We start from the raw sequence: 19,542 nt of genomic DNA on the forward strand, positions 1-19,542 counted from the left end.
GAGCTGAACCTTCTTTCTGCTCAGGAGGCAGAGGGAGTGCAGAGAGCACAGGTTGTGGACCCCGTGTGTCTGAATGCTGTCTCTGCCCCTCACTAGTTGTGTGAACTTGGCATATTACTTAACCACTCTGAGCCTCCGTTTTCCCGTGTAGACAACGGAAAACAGGCTACTTCCCTGCAGGGCTTTTGTAAAGATTCAGGGAACCAACATGGCTAATACCTATGGCTCAGTGCCTGATACAAAGGAGGTGTCCGCAGGCACTGGTTCCCTCCCTGCTCCATTAAGTAGGGATGACATGTGAAGTCCCCATCCAACACCCATCCCCAGGCCCCTGGTCAGGTCAGGACAACTCCTTGCTTGTGGACGGACCTGAAGTGGGCAAGGTCCCGGTAGCTGGTGGTTTGAGGTTTCTGAGCTGTAAGGAAGGGGTTCCAGGTCTCGGGGCATGATGAATGATGCGTAACACACAAGGCATGATGCATAATGCACAGGGCATGATGCATAAACATCATTCATGGGCCATAAACGCACAGGGCATGAGCAGAGCATGTGGAACCGGAGCAGAAAGCCTGGAGGGTCACTTGGGTGACCAAGGGCCTAGGAGGCTGCTGAGCCTCACAGAGGTGATTCCATGGGACCAGGCAGCTTCTCTCCACCTCCCGACTCCCCTTTTGCTCTTCCCTCTCCAAGAACTCCTTGCACGCCTCCTTGATGATATTTTCATTCTCTGCTATGAACACCAAAGCTAAGCTCCATAAAATTGCTCCCAGCAGAAGATTCCTTCTGTTAATCCTGAAATAAACTCTTTCCAACATAAAGGGGTGGGAGATGGGGTGTGGCCACTCAGAGACCCAGCAAACAGGCCAGCTGCCACCTCAACCATGACCTGACTCTAGAGAGCGCTGCTCCTGCCCGAACTGAGGCATCGGCATTACTCGAGGGGCTGGGCTCAGCATCTGGTTCTTAGGAAAATCCCTCCTGACCTCTTGGGACCTTCTGTTAATAGACCGGTTCGCAGGGACGGTCCCCTCCCTGCTCCTTGCTATCATTTTGGTCGTGTTGCCAACCCACTTTCATCCCAGTCTCCTCCTCCACATTTCAACTTCCTAACTTCCGTGGAGGCTTCATGAGCCGCTTCCCTGGCTTGGAAGGACCAATGCCAGAAAGCGGTGGGGTCTGAGGAGGACTCAGGAGCCTAGGTAACACCGTACCCAGCCTCAGCATCTCACCACCCTTCCTGCACCCTTTCTGTCCCGCCCTCTTTGTACTCCCTGTCTCACAGACCCCCTTGGAGAATTTACTGCCTTCAGGAAACCTGATAGCATCATGAATCCCGACCATGGATGGCTCCAGCCCAGCTCCAAAGAGCACATTTCAAACAAGTGCAAATATATGTGCAGTCCCCATCCACACCTGCACAGCATATCGCACAACTGTCCCTGAAACCCCATTCTGAGCATCAGCAGAACACACACTCCATGACTAGCCCTGAGGGCGTTATTAAAAAGGGACAAATGCAACATTCATTCCCAATTAAAATATGTTTGATCCCAGGGGTCTAATATGAATTCCCACCTTGAAGGGGCACAAGGGAGCATAGTGATCAGGCGTGCACATCTTGAAGTGAAAGTCAGACTGCAGTGAGAAGTGAATCCCAGCTCTGCAGCTCCCTAGCTGTGTGATTTGGGGCAAGTTGCTTAACCTCTTTGTGCCTCAATTTCCTCATCACTAAAATGAAATAATAATAGCAATCATGTCCTAGAGTTGCTGCAAAGATAAAAAGGTGCTGGTATATATAAAGTATATAAAACAATGCCCAGCGCATAGTAGGTGCTCAGTAAAAGACGCTGTTTAACAGTTTCACTTTGGCAGCTTTTGTGCTTGGTGGAAACCACATGAGCATATGCAGGAAGGAGCTTCCAGATGGATAGGAGTTCTCTCAATGTCCTCGCATTTGGCTTGGGCTCTCCCACAATGACCACAAATCATAGGTAAGACAGGTACCAAGGTTAGACAAATGCTATGTGGTGTCTGTAGGAAAGGTGAGCCCAATGTAGCCAGCCCAGCCCCACTCCTGGTGGCTCGGATAGAAGCAGCTCTCAAGACCCACACTGAGAAAGTGAGTACTAATGAGCCCTAGTCGGCCATGGCGAGGGCCACCTGCTGTCCCCAGTGAATGACCAACACAAATAAATTACATACTACCCTTTACTTTAAGTTTAGCAATAATCTCATATATCTTCAGTTTCCACAGGTGGCTTGGGGCTTCTCAATCTTTTATAAAATTTTGTTTAAAATATATCTTAATCTTCTACCAGTGGTGGGGAACCTTTTTCCTCTGCCAAGGGCCATTTGGATATTTATAACATCATTCATGGGCCATAAGAAATTATCAGCTTAAAAATCAACCTGCTGTATTTGGTCAAACATTTCATTAACTCACCCCGAATGCCTTGGCAGGGCCAGACCGAATGATTTCATAGGCCTAATATGGCCCATGGGCTGGACACTCCCCAGCCCTACACCATAAGGAGAATGAGTTATGTACTTAAGTTGGGTCATAGAGACTACCGCGCATCTCCTTTGGGATGCCAAAATGACATTTTATGAAGGCCCCTAAATCTTGTTTTTCCTTGTTAATTAGAGAGCATCCTGCAACTAAAGTCAAGCTCTGAAAACGTATTACTATTTTCAACTAAACTTTAAAAGTCAGGCTTTCTTGGTGCTCTGCAACTGTTGTGAACTGAATAATCGTGTTCCCCCCAAAATTCATATGTTGAAGCCCTAACCCCCAATGGGATGTTATTTGGAAATGAAGCCTTTGGAACATAAATAGGTTTAGATGAGGGTGTTCCTGATGAGAAGAGGAAAAGAGACCAGAACTCTCTCTCCGGGTGAGGACCCAGCCAGGCAGGGAGGTCTCACCTGTAACCAAACCTGCCAGACCTTGATCTTGGGGCTTTCCAGTCTCCAGAATGGCAAGAAAGCCACGTCCTGTTGTTTAAGCACCTCATCTACAGTATTTGGTTATGGTGGCTGAGCAAGACACATGTTAACCATGTAAATAATAATGAAAATGGGTTATTTACCCGTTGTTGGTGCATTGAGCCCACCTACCCATACACTTAGACTAGGAAATGATCTCATCCTTGTGCAGGCCTCTGAATGGCGTTTTCGCTCTATAATTAAAGTGTGTCCTGAAACTAGAAGTCAAGCTGTGAGAAACCATTGCTATTAGCAACTGCTTAACCAAATATGTCAGCTTTCTTAGCGCTATGCATCCAAAACCAAAATCTGGAAAGAAACTGTGTATTGCAGCTGCTGTCACTCTGGAATTTGATGCATAGCCCTGACTTCAACCTTCTCTGCTCATCAGAACGACATCATCATGCACATTGACTTTATTCCAAGTAGGCATCACCAATCTGAAATTATAAAACAAATGCATACTAATAAAACATTGCCTTTTATCTTGTTTATTTAAGAGTTTCAAATAAAGATCTTATCTTTAGGAGGAGTTTGAGACCCTACTCTAAGGTATGCCAGTGCCCCTGGGCCCTGAACACCTCTCTCAGAGTAACCTCTCAGTTACACACTCAGATACTCTCATTAAACATGACAGTGACTCTCTCCTGCTTGATGCTTCCAGTGGCTCCTCCCTATTTCTCATGAGACAAAGTACAGACTCTTGTTTGGCTCCGTACATTCCCTGGGTCAGACCCTGCTCCAGGTCAACAATCATAGAACTACCTACACAAAACTACTTGCTACGTCCCAGGAAAGTTAGGCATTTCATGCTGTTCCCTTGGCCAAAATGCCCTTGTTCTCTGCCCCAGCTCAGTTCTGACATTCATCAGTCAAGGCCCAACTGAGCAGACTCTCCTTAACCAGTCTGGCCTTACTCCCGCCCGTACTGAAAGGTGGCGTCTCTAAATTCCACTGGACTGTGAGCTTCTACTGTGATCAAATCTATCGTTACATCTGCCACACGTGGTGTGCAATTCCACAGAGGGAAAGGAGGGTGGAGAGGTAGAGGGAAGAAGGAAAGGCAGGAGAGGAGAAGGGAGTGGGGAGGGAGGGAAGAAGGGGTGGTCCGAGGCCAGCAGGACAGATCTGACAGGCTGGGTCCTCTAGTGACTGTTCTGACAAGGTGGGCACAAAACTAGACGCAGCCTCTCATGCCAGGCCTGCCACCCCCGGGAGCATGGAAGAAGCCCCCTCACGAAGCCATGTTCTGGACTGCCTGTGAGACTACTCTGCTCTTGCTCTTTTGAGATCATTATACCTTTGATCTCATTTCAGTTTCCTGACAATAAAACTTATGGGGCAGTGTGACTTCTATGGTACAGATGAGGGACTGAGACCCAGAGACATGAAGTAACAGGCCAGGGTTAGAGCCCAGGGTTCCAGAGAGAGCCTGATCTGACGGTTTGGAGGGCACCAGGTGGCTTACCTTTCTGTGCTGTGTGCCCGTGTGTGGGCCCGCACATGCTCTGGCTGGGCACTGTGGGGGTGGGCCTCGGTTTTTTCTCTAAACCACCATTCAGCCACGGCTAGCCACCTTGTGAGTTAGAGGCAGCTTTTCGTCTTGGGCTTTTTATTCTGCACGAATAGGTTGGTATGGAAACCACACTGCTGAGGTTACGATCAAAACATCATTTGCCTCCACTGGTTTTCTTAAAACAATGATAGTAGGTAGGGAATGCCTACATCCACCACATCAGTCCCTTCTTGGCAACAAACATCCATCTGTAAATAGTTGCAAAGTAATTATAGCTAACTCCCAAAGTCTTCCACATCTTTGCTCTTTTGTCAAATAAAAGAGATAGCTGGTCTTTAGTGTCTGCCTCCATCTAGATCATGCATACCTTGGAGGCAGAACTGTTGTACTCAGTCCTGGGGGCTCAAGGCTTGGATGGGCATGGGAGAACGGAGCAAACCCGCTTCGGCTGGGTGAACATGAACTGGCAGATTGGACAACGCAGGTGAGAAACAACCTTTACATCTGCCTCGCTCTATGCAACCTTAACAGCCTTCTCGTAATTTGATTTTACTTGGTCTTCCCACCTGCTCTGCCAATTAAACAGGACATATATCATCAGTTCCATTTCGTAGAGGAGAAAATACAAACTTAGCGGGGTTCCAGTGAGAGTGGGGTTCATTAACTCATGATGGAGGCCAGGTTAGAGCTCAGGCTGTGGGCTCCTGCCCAGCGCCTTTCTCTTCTCCTCTCCAGGCTCTCCTAAATGCCTCCCACAAATACCTGACTGAGTGACAGGCTCTATGAGCACACCCTGTGCTTGCTCTTGGGTGTGTTCTGTTTACGAACACTCCCTCGCTGATTTAGCTTCCTATTAGTCTGCTAGGGCTGTCATAACAGAATACCATAGACTGCGGGGCTCAAACGACAGAGCCTCATAGTCCAAGATCAAGGTGCCCTCTAGGTTGGTCAGTTTCTGGGGTGGATTCCCCTCTGGCTTGCAGATGGTAACTTCTTGCTATGCCCTCACATGGCCTCTTCTCTGTGTGCATGAGGAGAGAGCTCTGATATCTGTTCCTCTTCTGATAGGGACACCAGCACCATGGGGTCAGGGCCCCACCCTTATGACCTCCTTTAACCATAATTACCTTCCTAAAGGCCCTATCTCCTCCACATATACTGTCACACTGGGGATTGGGGCTTCAACACAGCACTCTGGGGGTGGGGGTGGGGAGCAGCAGAATACAATTCAGTCCAAATTTAGTCCAGGCCTCTCCAAAAGGCACGTGGATTCATTTCCAGCTCCTCTCCCACAGCCTTTTCCTGCCCCAATACTTCCATATTTCTAATGAGCTTTGACTCGCTTTAGTTTTTACTGAACTCTGCTCTGTGAGATTGTTCTGAGCCATCGGTACACTGGAGTTTTTCCTCATGTTTATTTCGGTTCATTTCTGAGAGGCCCCTGACGGGATCATCATGAATCATCCTGGGTATTTTTCACTGAGTGTGAGCCCAGGGGGCGCCATGGAGGCTGACCTGGAAGTGAAGCTCCCTGAACTGTGTCTGAGGTGCTTGACGGGACTCTGGAGGAGTGGGGTGCGCAGGAGAGAGAGTCTGCTTCTGTCACCTTACCTCTGTCTGACTTGATGGGCAGAAGTAAATTTCAGCTCCTATGAGACCAGACAACAGGAGTCGGCCTGCCCTGAGCAGCCCACCCTGGAGGACCCTGTCCTGCAGGCCAAGATTGGGGTGAGGCAGGAGCCAACTTACCTTTGTGTGACCCTGACAGTGACACCCCACTTGCCTCACCCTAGTCCCAGCCTTGCTGTCCTGGCCCTTTTGACCAGACCCTCCCTAAGGGGAGAAGCTCACGGAGCTGAAATAATGTGCCCACATGGACTCACAAGCTCCCTTCTAGGCCCTGAATTCAAGAGGCCTTGAGACTGCACAGTCTCTGTCCCTGAGGGCAGACCCACCCCCCTGCTGGGCCTACCCTAAGGAGGGGAGTGTCCACATGGCTGCCACAGGCCAGGTGTAGCAGGGGATGGACCAGGGAGTGGGAGAGAAGGGAGCCACAGCTGGCTCTCCCCATCCTGCATGAGTTCGGACAGAGCACAGGGATTCAAGGATTCTAAATTTGAACCTGGACTTCCACATCCTTAACAGGGAATGTTTGTCATGGCAAGAGGAGAGGGCATTTTTAATTGAATCATTTGCTAATTGGGTGTGTTACTTCTAACTGTTTACACATAGGGCATGTGCCTTCCACCCACACTCGTGCCCTAAGCCCCACAATGTTAAAGAGGGCCTGGGGAAGCAGTCCTGGAAGGATGACTTCAGATTCAGAAGCCCGTGTGGAAAATGACCACACACACACACACACACACATACACACACACACACAACTATAGGTCTGTAAGAGTAATATATGGCTTCCTGATTAATTCTTTCTAGTAATTTACGACCATGCCTGCCAGGATAAAGCATTGAGCCAGTGTGTGAGCATGTGAGTGTGTGTGTGTGTAGAGGGGGATAATTAGTGTGGCAGCCTCAAAAGATGAGGACACTTTTGATGAGAAAGAAGTATGATACTCAGTGTGAGAATTTCCCTGACATTGGCCCTGAAGGGGCCAGCTAAAGGTGGTGGGGCCCTGTATATGGTGGAAACTGGCCAGAATCTCCACCAACTCTGCCTTCAGGGTTAGGGAAGAGATTCTGTAGAACCTTCCCCAGACCCTCACATCCTCCTCCTTCCCCAGGCCCTGACTTACTCAACAAGAGGCGCTTGGAACTTGATTAGCGCGCTTGGAACTTGATTAGCGTTTAACAACCCCCAGCAGCTTCCGGCCTGGCTGGCCACTAATAGTTCATGGCAAGTAAGTCTCTGCTCCAATAAGGCAGCGACTTCTCGGCCTCTGCATTCCCTACAAGCTTAACACAGCTGGGCACCCACCTGGTCCTCATTCAAATCCTTCTGGACCTGAATCTCCCACCTTTCCTTGCCCCCATCTCCACCCCCGCACTCCCACAGCCAGCCCTGGAATGCACCCACGCCTCCTCACTTTCCTAAGGCCTGGAGAGGCAGGTGCCAATAGGAAGGGCAGGTCAGTGCCTCGGAGTCTGCACATCTGCCTGGTCTGCTGGCAGGAGTTCCTATCAGCAAACAGGGACTCGCTGTCAGCAAACTCTCTCAGCAGGTTCCCTTCATCCTCCTCCTGTGAAGATGCTCATTGGTAACATTTGAATTAGACCCTGAATCTCATGGAGAACCGGGGATCGGTAAGAACTTGACTTAAGGGTCTCCCATAGGGGCAAGGTTTTGATGACCTCACCTAGAGAAAGTATCACTGCAGGCAGGTGAGTTTGCCAGGTTCCTTCCGATTGTACACTTCTCCTTAATTCATGGGTCAACAGCGATGTGGATTTGGAGTCAAAAACCTAGGTCACATTTGGGCCCTGACACTTACTAGCTGGCTGGCCTCGGAAAGTCACTTAATCTTTCTGAACCAATTTTCTTGCTCATAAAATGGGCCCAATAACAGTATCTTCACCACACAGATGTTGTGAGGTTTAAATGAGATGCCACATGTGAGCAGGATTGATAAACTGTGAAGTAGTATTCAAATGTTACTAATTACTAACAGGTCATAATGACTGCAATCAACAGAAACCTCCCTTTACATAAGCAAATGCTCACGGGTGACATCAGAAACACACAAAAGATCATAGTTGCTGGACCTGCAGGTGACTCCTCCCTGCCCAGGGCATCGGCTGCCCTGAAGCTGTACCGCAGCTGTGGTGAGTGCTCCCAGCACACCTGCAGCCCCTCCCGGATCCAGAGACAATGCAGGAGGCCCTGGTTCAAAACACGGAAGCAGACCCTCCAGGAATGAATATTCATTTCTACCACTCCTTTAAACATGCTGATAAACTCATGGAAACACTGTGCTATTGCTACAGGCTAATTGCACTTCCTTGGGTAAGCACCATAAAAAATCCATTGCCGTTTTTAGAACCAAGATGCCAATTGCATTTCAATTGCTCAGGAGGAGAACGAGGAGAAGCTTGACCAGGAAAGTGCTAAGCCTCACCGCAGAAGGAAAGCTCCCCAAGCCCCAAGGCTCGGTTCTGGAACAGGAGCCAGGAGCTAAGGAGAGATGGGTCTTGTGGGGAAGCCAGAACTCCCTGAGACAGCACTGACTTACGTGTTTCTCAGACTTGCATCATCTCAGCACCGAGGAGGCTGGGCAGCATCCTGCACACAGATTTAACAAATGTAAAGAATTAAAGATAAATACCTCATGATTTCACTCATTTGTGGAATATAGAGAACAACATAGACTGATGAACAGGGACAGATCCAAAGACAGAGAAACAGCAATCAGACTATTAATCCCCAGAGGGAAAGTAGGAGAGATGAGCAGGAGTGAGTTCTAGAGCTTTAAGAAACATGTATGAAAGGGAAATTGTAATTCTACCCATTAATGAGAGAGAAAGAGAGAGAGAGAGATAAAGAGAGAGAGAGAGAGACTGAACGGTGACCATACAACCCTTTTATTAAAGGAGTTCCTTTAATAAAAGAACTCCTTGGACCAGTTCACAGAACTGTCATTTAAAACCAACTCCCTATTCCAACACCAACCAGAGGTCCTTCCAGTGTCCCCACTCCTACCCCTGCCCCAGCAGGGCCAGTCAGAGCCAGGTAAGAACAGGAAGTAGGTGAGACCAACCGTGGAGAGTGGGGAGGATCCTGACTCCATGGGCTTAATCTGGACTGTCCAGCCTTGACCCCATCTTCCCAGGAGCCTCCAGGGCCAGGGGCTCCTCTAAGGAGGCACTGCTCTCACCACCACCCACCTGAGAGCACAGGGACAAGGCAGGCCCCAGGGATCCCTGGGCATCCTCCCAAGTGATGGGCTGGGAGGGGAGAGGGCAGAAGGCAGCTTCCAGCTGCTTCCAGCCGCCCCTTCCTCTCCAGCCCCTCCCCCATGTCCATCGGCTCCTCCATGGTCCCAACCTTGACCATCCTTCCTCTTGTCGCTGGGGCTCTCTGGTGAGATAGAGGGTCTAGAAATCGGGGCCCAAGGGGAGAGGCCCTACCCCCAGAGGCTGGCCAGTGGTGGCCACTGTGTCGTGTGTGGTAATAAGATACATGTATCCATATCTTCTGCATCGGGGTCCGCTTCTCCTCCATCTAGTGGACCTGCCAGAGACCCCAAAACAGGAGGCTGCTCTGCAGTGAGGAGGAGGAAAGGGCAGGGCTGGGGGAGGGAGTCCTGAGCTGACAGAGAAGGGAGCTGGACCCACCCACTAGCCGAGTAACTTATTTTAATAAATCACTTAACCATTCGGAACCTGCACTTCTACTTCTATCAAGCGGGCTAACAATACTCGCTTCTCTGGGCTTTTTGTAAGGTTTGAGTGAGAAGTTGGAGGCACGTGTCCCCGTAATCCATCAAGCTTGTTATCCGCCACCCACCCTGTGCCGACCTGCAGAGTTTTCCCTCGCCACGCCCTGCCTTTGTACTGTACTGGGTACAAATAATGTGTTTATACTCACATTATCTCACTAGGCCCTCCCTCGCTCGGAACAGGTGGAGGTGAATGACTTGCCCAGTGTCACACAGAATGAGTTGCCAAACCCAAACTGCTAAACGCTGAGCTCGGCCCCCAGCGCGGGGGAATGCAGGCACTAGTAACTGCCTTAGAAACCAGGGACCAGTGGTGGTCATCAGTACATCCATAGAGAAGCCCAGGCTCACTCGCTCCAACCTAGGACTCCGCAGGTCCTGTACAGCTCTTGCCATGTTTAATCCTCACGCTAGCATGCAAGGGCGCCATGATGGCTATTACCCGGCAACGGAGGGTTGCCAAGTTAGGAACTTGCCAAAGGTCACCCGGTCAATGGCAGATCGGGGCTATCACACACACTCAGGTCAGCTTCTCCCCAGCCAGGGCTTACGTGGGTAGAAATGCAGTGGATTCAGTGTTCTCTGCATCATTTCCTTTTCCTCTTACTCTGGGGAGCATGCCTTTGCCCCTCTCCCACCCCAGCCAGGCCCAGGCCTAAGGGGTAAGGGCCACAGTTTCTGAGGGACAGGTTCTTTACAAACCTCCCCTCTGCACCCTGGCCCCACACTCACCCGCACCATGTCATGGATCCAGTCCAAAAGCTCTGCAACTCTGGCATAGACCCCAGGGTGCTTGGGCTCTGCACAGCCTCCGCCCCAGCTGACCACACCCCCGAGGCGTCACGTGCCCCCATCTGGGCACACCAGCGCCCCTTCCCCCCTCCTCCCTCCCATTATCCCCCCAAGAGTCCAAGCACAGGGAACCAGAGAAACAGGCAGGCAGTCCTTCCAGGTGAAGGGGCACCAGGCCTCCCCAGGGAGCAGACCCTCCATTCTGGCCCCTCCTGCTTCCAGCATAGATCCCGTCTTGCCTCAGCCTCCTAGACCGGCTGCTCAGGCCAGGGACCCAGCCCCAGCAAGACCCCGCCCCCACCTTCCTCCTTGGCCCCCTTGCTGCCACACCTGGCAGGCATCAGCCCTCCTGTCCAGGTAGCTGGCACACAGCATGGGGGGGGGGCACCCCCATTATACACGCGGGAGCTGTTGAGAGCCGGGTGCTGAGCAGCAGCACTACCGCGTCCTGCAGCGTGTCCTGCAGTGTGTCCCAGCCATGGGCGGCGGGAGGCAGACGTGAAAATGAAGGGGCACAAGTGTAGGCCGCAGGGTGTAAAGCAAGGACCATGAACACAGAGGCCTCGGAGCACAGTGTCCCCAAGACTTGGGGGCTGGTAGTCAAGAGGAGGAGTAGACCTCACTCACACATGCACCCCGAATGCTGAGGCCTGGGCACTGCTGGAACAAGGAGAGCAAAAGTAAAGGGCCTGCGTTTAGGAAAAACTCAGGTTATAATTTCAGAGAGACCCACACAGGGGAGACTGCCAGGGCTGGCAGGTCCTCTTCCCTTCTCAAACAGTCCTGGTTCGTGGTCTCTACCAGCCAGGCCTCTGGGGGGCTGTGTGGGTTGTGCCCTGTACCACCTGGAGGGTCCCGCTCACACAGAGGACGATGTGTAGAGTGCAGTGGCATGGCGCCCTCTAGGGCTGAGTACAGGCTGCACACCCCCGACCCGGGCACTGAGGAAAAGTACAAATTCTCCCCGGTGGTTGTACCCAGCTTGTCCTACTGTGAACTCATTTGGGGTTTCCCTCAGGGTGTTTTGGCTTCTTGGGACATTGTTCCCAAAATGCCCGACAGGTGAAGCCCACACATGTTCTCAGGTAGAATGCAGGCATGCATTAACTAAACACAGGCACCTGGGGAGAGAGTAGCTCCCTTTCCCTTCTCATTCAGTCCCTCCAACCACATCCAGGAGAAAGACTCCATCCGGTGCCCCTCTGTGCCTCCCTCAATGCCTGTCACCCTGCACTGAAACACAGAGAGCAGGCCCGGCCGAGCGGTTCTGCTGGCAGCCCCTGGCGGGAGCCAGAACACTGTTCTGTTGCCCTCTGTGTGCTTTGTGGCAATCTATTCACTGGAAGTAACACTGGCTCTCCAGTCAGGTAAGAACTTAAAATTCTCCTCTCGAGTATATTTAAGTCAATTTAGAAACAGTCACTCTTGAACAAGAGTTCAGAGCGTACCCACATATAATAAAATGAAAGAAATACAGCAACAACTTCTTTTCGGGAAACCCCAGGGTACAGGTTGCAGTGGGATGGAGGAGTGCTGAGTGTTTGTCGGTGTGTGCACATGAATGTGTATGGTGTGAGTGTGTGCCCAGGAGTGAGTGTGTTTGGTGTGAGTGTGTGTGCATGGGAGTGTGCATGAGTGTGCATGGAGTATTGTGAGTGTCATTCCGGTGAGTATGTGTGCGTGGGAATGCGCGTGTGCATGGAAGTCAGTGTGCGTGAGCATGTACTGTGTGAGTGTATGTGTCTATAGGGGAGTATGCATGTGCACATGTGTGCTGAGGAGCCCTGGCCCTGGAGTCACATGGACTTGAGAGTCACTTCCCTCACTAAACTTGGTGTCCTATCTGTACACACCTGCCTCATCTACCTGACAGGACTGTTACGAGGAATGAGCGAAAGAATATTTGGAAAAATAGAAGAAATCTTATTCATTGTAACATGCCACTATTGGCTGGGACCTGGCACACGCCTGCAGACAGGGTAGAGCGGCTGTTGGTAGATGAAACAACCGCAAAGCTCTTCTAGGGACCTCCAGGCAGATCCCGCCGCAGCCCAGCATGAAAAGGGCCAGCCCTCCGTCCCCACAAGAGCAGGTGGGAGAGTTGGTGCAACATCAGCTCCAGTCGATGCTGAAGTTCACCATTGTCACCAAATGCACTGAATACTTTACCGTTTACAGCGCTAGGAGGGACCCTCAGAAGTCAGCCCCGCTGCCGGCCCTCCCAGCGTCTGCCTCTCTCTCACCACAACCTGCACCTGCTGCCCAGGGCCAGCACCTCACCTGAGAAATTGAGCTGCAGGAGAGCAACGTCGTCGTACAGTGGGGCCTTGACTTACGAGTTTAATTCATTCCGAGACCGAGCTCGTTAAGGAGCTCGTTAACTCAAATTACTCTAGCAACTCAATGCAAAAAATTGGCCGAGAGACAGCTGGTATCTCAAAAAACTCGTTAGTCGGGACACTCGTAAGTCAAGGCCACACTGTAGTTGTAATTCCGGGCACTGTAGGGAGGCGGGGGATGACCCTCTCCACCACAGGTCCTCATGGGGCCTGACCACATTGTGGCTGACCAGCCCCGCATGGACCTGCCAGCTGGACAGGCGGGCCAGCCTGAAACTGCACACAGGAGCCATGCTGACCGGGGAAGCAAGGGCAGAAAAAGCTGATGTGAGTGAGGTGGAGGGTGGAGGGTGGAAGGTAGAGGGTGGAGGGTGGAGGAGCCAGCCAGAGCGGGGACCCCCACCACAGATAGCAAGCTCCCAGAACCCATGCTTCTTAGTCTCCCCTCACAGCTGGCAAGACACTGGGTATGCAGCTGGTGCTTAATAAGTGCTCTAGTCCCGATGGATAGAGAAGGGAAACACTGTGAGTCATCTGCAGTTACCACCGCCTCGCTCCTGCATAGCTCTCTCCACTTTTCACAACAGGAGAAGGGCCTTGTGTGATATTCTGACTAAGCCGGATCCTTAGTCTCTTCTGGTTTCCCAAACCCACAGCCTCCCGGCTCTCCTGGCGGAGTCAGTCCCACCCCTAGTCCCTGTGCCTGTTCAGGTGGCTAAGGTGAGGAGACATCGGAGAAGGTGGTGCAAAGGTGTGAGGCTCTAGAGCACTGAGGATGCTCAGCCCGCAGCTGGAGGAAGTCCAGGCAGAGTGGAGACCTCTCAGCCCCTGCCCACACCCCGGATTTGGGGAGGGGTCCCTTCCACCCCAGAGCCCTCTTCTCTGGAGTGTCTCTAGGCTCCAAGCAGTTCTTAGCCAGTGCCAGGCCTCTTTCCTAAGACATCAGAATTATCCAAATAAAATGTGGCACTCAGATTGGAGATGGGAGCCTGGTTTCAACACTTGGTTTGGATGCTTATTAGTTGGGTGACCTTGGACAAGACCCTTTACCTCATCAAGCCTCTGTTTCCCCACCTGTAAAGTGGGAATAAGAGTAGCATGTGACATCCTGGGACAAGAACAACCTATCCTGCAGTTCTTGTGAGGGGCAAGTAGGATAAGGTCTGACCCTCGGATGGGCAGGCTCGCGGATCTGAGTGTGCAGTTCCTGGTCGGGAAATGTTCCTCTTTGTCCTCTTACGCAGCCAACGTCATCACCCCCAGGCTCCCAGGACAGAAAGACTGTTGCTGGACTTCCCCCTGGGAAGTAAGGGACCCCACTCAACCTCCTCAGAAGCCCTACCTGGGCTGCCGCACCTCCCCCGGGAGGCCTCCCAGGCCAGGGGAGAGCTGAGCAAACTCCTGCCAGTGGCTGAGTTTGACATCAGACAGATGAACTCCCTTGTGGTGGTGAATCCTGGCAGAAGAAGAGGAGAGAACGAAGGAAACAGCTTTAAACTGCAGCATGCGCAGTGGGGTCAGTAACTAGACCGTGCAAGAGATACTCCAGGAAGGTGCTGGAGCAAGGCTGTGACCATGATCTCTCTGGGATTTAGGCTTGTTCAAAAGCAGAGGTCCTCAGGGGAGAGACACAGTGCCCAGAGGCCAGGAGAGGCGCAGAAGAACCGCCTGCCATTCCCTGAGCATGCTGACCACCAAGACAGGCAGAGGTTCCACTGCCTGCCAGCTCCTCCTCTCCCCAGGCCCAGATCTGGCCCCAATCACCTGAGGTGTCCAAGGCTGGCAGACCCGCACCCCAGGGCGGGGCTCCAGCCCTGGCAGCAGACCAGCAGCCAGCCTGGTCGGGCCCCCACCTGCACTTTTGGCAGGAAGTCCTCGTGTTTATTCTGAAAGATACTGAAACGGGGCATGACAGTCATGTCCCACTGGCCATGGGGGAAAGGCATGTGCCGTAGCGGAAGCATATGCCATGGGGAGAGGTGTGTGCCATGGGGAGAGATGTGTGCTGAGGGGGAGAGATGTGTGCTATGGGGGAGAGATGTGTGCTATGGGGAGAGATGTGTGCTAGGGGGAGAGATGTGTGCTAGGGGGAGAGATGTGTGCTAGGGGGAGAGATGTGTGCTAGGGGGAGAGATGTGTGCTAGGGGGAGAGATGTGTGCTAGGGGGAGAGATGTGTGCTAGGGGGAGAGATGTGTGCTAGGGGGAGAGATGTGTGCTAGGGGGAGAGATGTGTGCTATGGGGAGAGGTGTGTGCCATGGGGAGAGATGTGTGCTATGGGGAGAGGAGTGTGCTATGGGGAGAGGGGTCCGCCATGGGGAGAGTTGTGCGCCATGGGGAGAGGGGTGTGCGAGGGGGAGAGGTGTGTGCTATGGGCGCAATGGGGAGTGGTGTGTGCTATGGGGAGAGGCGTGTGCTATGGGCGCAATGGGGAGTGGTGTGTGCTATGGGGAGAGGCGTGTGCTATGGGCGCAATGGGGAGTGGTGTGTGCTATGGGGAGAGGCGTGTGCTATGGGCGCAATGGGGAGTGGTGTGTGCTATGGGGAGAGGCGTGTGCTATGGGCGCAATGGGGAGTGGTGTGTGCTATGGGGAGAGGCGTGTGCTATGGGCGCAATGGGGAGTGGTGTGTGCTATGGGGAGAGGCGTGTGCTATGGGCGCAATGGGGAGTGGTGTGTGCTATGGGGAGAGGCGTGTGCTATGGGCGCAATGGGGAGTGGTGTGTGCTATGGGGAGAGGCGTGTGCTATGGGCGCAATGGGGAGTGGTGTGTGCTATGGGGAGAGGCGTGTGCTATGGGCGCAATGGGGAGTGGTGTGTGCTATGGGGAGAGGCGTGTGCTATGGGCGCAATGGGGAGTGGTGTGTGCTATGGGGAGAGGTGTGTGCCATGGGGAGAGGTGTGCGCCATGAGCAGAGGTGTGCGCCATGGGGAGAGGTGTGTGCTATGGGGGAGAGGTGTGCACCGTGGGGAGAGGTGTGTGCTATGGGGAGAGGTGTCCGCCATGGGGAGAGTTGTGCGCCATGGGGAGAGGTGTGTGCTATGGGGAGAGGTGTGTGCCATGGGGAGAGGTGTGTGCTATGGGCGCAATGGGGAGTGGTGTGTGCTATGGGGAGAGGTGTACACTCTGGGGGAGAGGTGTGGGCCGTGGGGAGAGGTGTACACCGTCGGGGAGAGGAGTGAGGTGGGCAGGGGCAGCGGGGCCTGGCCATTAGAGATCTGAAGAGACTTTAAGGATAGCGTCTGGGTCACTCAGTGTCAGACTCCCTGCTCCCAGGACATGAGGTCCGTTCTGAGAACAAAATAAGCCTATTTGTGCAGCATTTCAGCTGTATGTTTAACCAAGTGCTTTTAAATGTGTTCCTTCACTCGGCATCATGCAGCCTGTGGGGTGTCACCATCCTCCCATTCCGAGGGAAAACTAAGGCGTGGAGGTTAAGCAACCTGCCCAAGGTCACATAACCTGCCCATGACGATCCAGGACCAAGTCCACGTCTTCTGGTTTCGAGCCTTGTGACAATAATAGTGAGCGTTACCACTTCCTGAGCATCTCTTCTTCCAGGCTCTGTGCTGGCCTCTCTTATATATGAGCTCGGTTATCCTCACAACTTCATGCAGTAAACAGGTTTATCTCTGTTTCATAGAGAAGGAACTGGAAGCTCCAAGAAGCAACATGCCCAGTCACCCGGCTCCCAAAAGGCAGGCTCCCAGCTGGTTCTAACTTCTGTCACTGATTCTAACCCAGTCCCAGCAGCATCAAACCTTCTGATCTCAGCCCTTACCTAGAGAGGAGAGGCCAGTGCTGGGGGGAGGGGGAGACAATGCAGTGATGTTCCCAGCCCAAAAGGGGGCCACTGGGCAGAGACCCCTGCCCGTGGCACGCTGTCTCCCATACACCTGGCTCCTCTTCCCCTCCACTGCTGGCTCACCCTGCCCCAAACAGCAAGCTGCCACCCTTCAGCAGCCTGGGCTCCTGGCCATGCCCCAGCTTGAGACCAAGTCAGTCCCTGGGAGTATCAACAGCCTCACCAGAGAGCAGCTCCGCACACTGGCCGGTGTCACCACCCTCCCACCAGAGGAGGAGATGCAGATGGGTGACAGGGGAGTCATGGCCCTCATTTTGGTGTGCTTTCCCCCAGCCAGAAGGGGGTCTCAGAGTTGTGAAGGGTGGGATAGGGGTCCCCAGGCCTTGGGTGGCCCACTGTGCTGTGAAGTGAGGAGGGCAGGGCTTCCTCACCCTTGGCCTCCGAGCAGCTCAAAGTCATCTCCTCATCTTGCCAGGTCCCGGGATGGGCTGCGAGGCCACTGGCCACAGACACAGCACTCGGAGCACAAGCACAAGGAGAGGTCACAGAGAGGGGCTGGGGAAGGAAGAGATTCCCACAAAAAGGCCGAGGTGGCAGAGGGAGGCAAAAGCAGCTACCTGGGGCCTCCTCATCGGCCCCCTGCCTGAGGCAGGTCACCCACCCAGCACGCTGAGAGGTGCTGAGGAGAGGTGCAGCGCTTGCTGTATTGTCCTGATGTTTGAGCGGGGCCTCCCAGGATCACTCACCCCGTACCTTGTACCTCTCCCTGCCGGACTGGAATGTAGAGCCTCCTGCACAGTTCCCCGTCCCCCCTTGTGCACCCAGAGCGGACAAGAAAGCCGCTTGCTCATCTACCTGCCTTCACACCTGCTCATGCCCACTCCTCCTCCCAGCATCCCTTACAGCTTGTGCCCCGACCCTCCCCAGGCACTGAAGGGTCCAGCACTGACCTAGAAGCCACAAGCCCACACTCACACCAGCCAGCAGTCCCAGGGCTGCCACACTGCCTGGAACACCAACGCCCGCCCAGGAGACTAGGGGGGACGCAGAGCGGGGACTGGATGCCCTGCTCCTGCCTGCCAGCCTCACCCCGTCACCACCACGGGGCCAGGCAGTCACTGAGCTGCAGCTTGAGTTTGTCCCACTGCTCCTGACACCTCTCCCTTCCCCCTCTCCCCCGAAGCCCACAGAGCCCACTCACTCCCCAAAATGGAAAACCAAGAGAAACATCAGATCTAAGGTGAATAGCCAGATGGCCTTTTGCCATCAACAATTTGGGGCTGACCTAAGGGGGGTCTGGGGAGGAGAGTCAGGGGACTCTCTGACCCTATTATTCCCCTACAGCCCAGTCTGGCCTACTGGGCCTCAGGCCTCTGCAGTGCGTCTCCTGGCTTTGCTCTGAAGATCCCAGGTCCGGGGCCCTCCTCTGCATTCCAGCTCTCCATGGGGGTCTGGCTGCCCAGCATCAGGCTCTCAAGACCCCCACAGCCTACTACAGTGTCACTTGCACATCAGTTGTGTCCTCACTGCCGCTGGCAGCCCTGCTCCACCTTGGGGACTTCCCATGTGTTCCCCCGGGTGCTCCTCCAGGCCTCCGCTCTCCCTGAGCCCCTAAGCCCACCCAGCTCACTCTCACAGCCAGTAGTCTCAGAGCAGAGATCTGACCCAGGTTGGGCTGATTCCAAAGCTTAAGCTCTTCACCCCCAAACCTTGTCTCCCGCAAGCAAGGAGGACATCTGCGGAATCCCTCAACATCCTTCCTCAGGCCTCACGATCGCACCCTTCTTTGTTCCCTCCTATCTCAGAGGAAGAAGTGCACCATTCACCCCTTCATTCAGGAAACAACAGTTAGCCCAAGTGAACAGGCCATGGTTGGGGATGCTGCAAGGAATTCAAGATGCATTAAGGTGGGCCTCCAGCACCACCACCTAAAGGAATCAGCATGTGAGTCCTGAAGATGAGTCATGGAAACACAGCACATGGTAAGGGAAAGGTGTGGAGTGGACCGGGGTCATGTACCTATGACATAAGGCCATAATGTATCAAGAGATTTTAATTTCAGGCACCTGGATGCAGGTGGGCTGAGTCAGACAAAAAGGAGTCATCGGAGACTAAAGGGGGAGGCAGACTTTCATTAATCCTTGCTGGCTGCAAGCCGTTCTGCTGTGTAAGGATCCGGTCCATCCTTGGTTCCTCCCAATGCCAGGTTTCTTCTGGTTATCTGAGCTATGCAGTGTTCAGGGCTGCAAGCTTTCTGCAAGCTATCTGCTAAGCACAGTAAGTTTTTCTCTCCCCCATTTTATTCTCTTTAACCCTTTCATTCCAGTCTTAAAAGGTACATATAAAGAAGAGGGATGGGCTCACAGTTTCTCCTTTATTACTTCCTGCATGAGAGGGGATGTCATGGATACCTAAGGAGTAAATTCAGATTATTTCCTGGGGTATAGGCTGGTAGGGTCCCTTTACCTGGGTTAAGGACAAACTGTCCTACTGTCTGGTTAACTAGGACTTGTAATCTTGTTTGTACAAATTTGCAGGGCCTGAAGAGGAGGAGGAGAAATAGTTTCAGGGGGTCCAAAAGAGGTTAAACCCAGGTTAATTTGGGCAGAGCTGCTTGTAGGCTGGACCATATGGGCTGCTCTATGCTATCCTGACTGATTTCCTTGAGCCATTGAGTATTCTGTAGAATGCGTTGTTTTTTTCTTTTATTTGACCT

The 19,542-nt window shown here is 52.9% G+C and overlaps 1 protein-coding gene across 1 annotated transcript; it reads right to left on the minus strand.

The window, feature by feature from the left end:
* Window positions 1–9,820: 9,820 nt before the first annotated feature.
* Window positions 9,821–19,010, minus strand: TMPRSS5 (transmembrane protease, serine 5). Its single transcript, XM_015570324.1, is given in 13 exon segments — window positions 9,821–10,006; window positions 10,624–10,774; window positions 11,012–11,063; window positions 13,143–13,196; window positions 13,199–13,225; window positions 13,228–13,298; window positions 14,365–14,478; window positions 14,787–14,947; window positions 17,223–17,308; window positions 17,311–17,343; window positions 17,777–17,829; window positions 18,186–18,315; window positions 18,893–19,010. Coding segments are annotated over 13 exon segments (1,236 nt in total).
* Window positions 19,011–19,542: the final 532 nt, after the last annotated feature.

This window comes from Myotis davidii, unplaced genomic scaffold (genome assembly GCF_000327345.1).
Source record: "Myotis davidii unplaced genomic scaffold, ASM32734v1 scaffold1025, whole genome shotgun sequence".
In the NCBI taxonomy this organism is placed as follows: Eukaryota; Metazoa; Chordata; class Mammalia; order Chiroptera; family Vespertilionidae; genus Myotis; species Myotis davidii.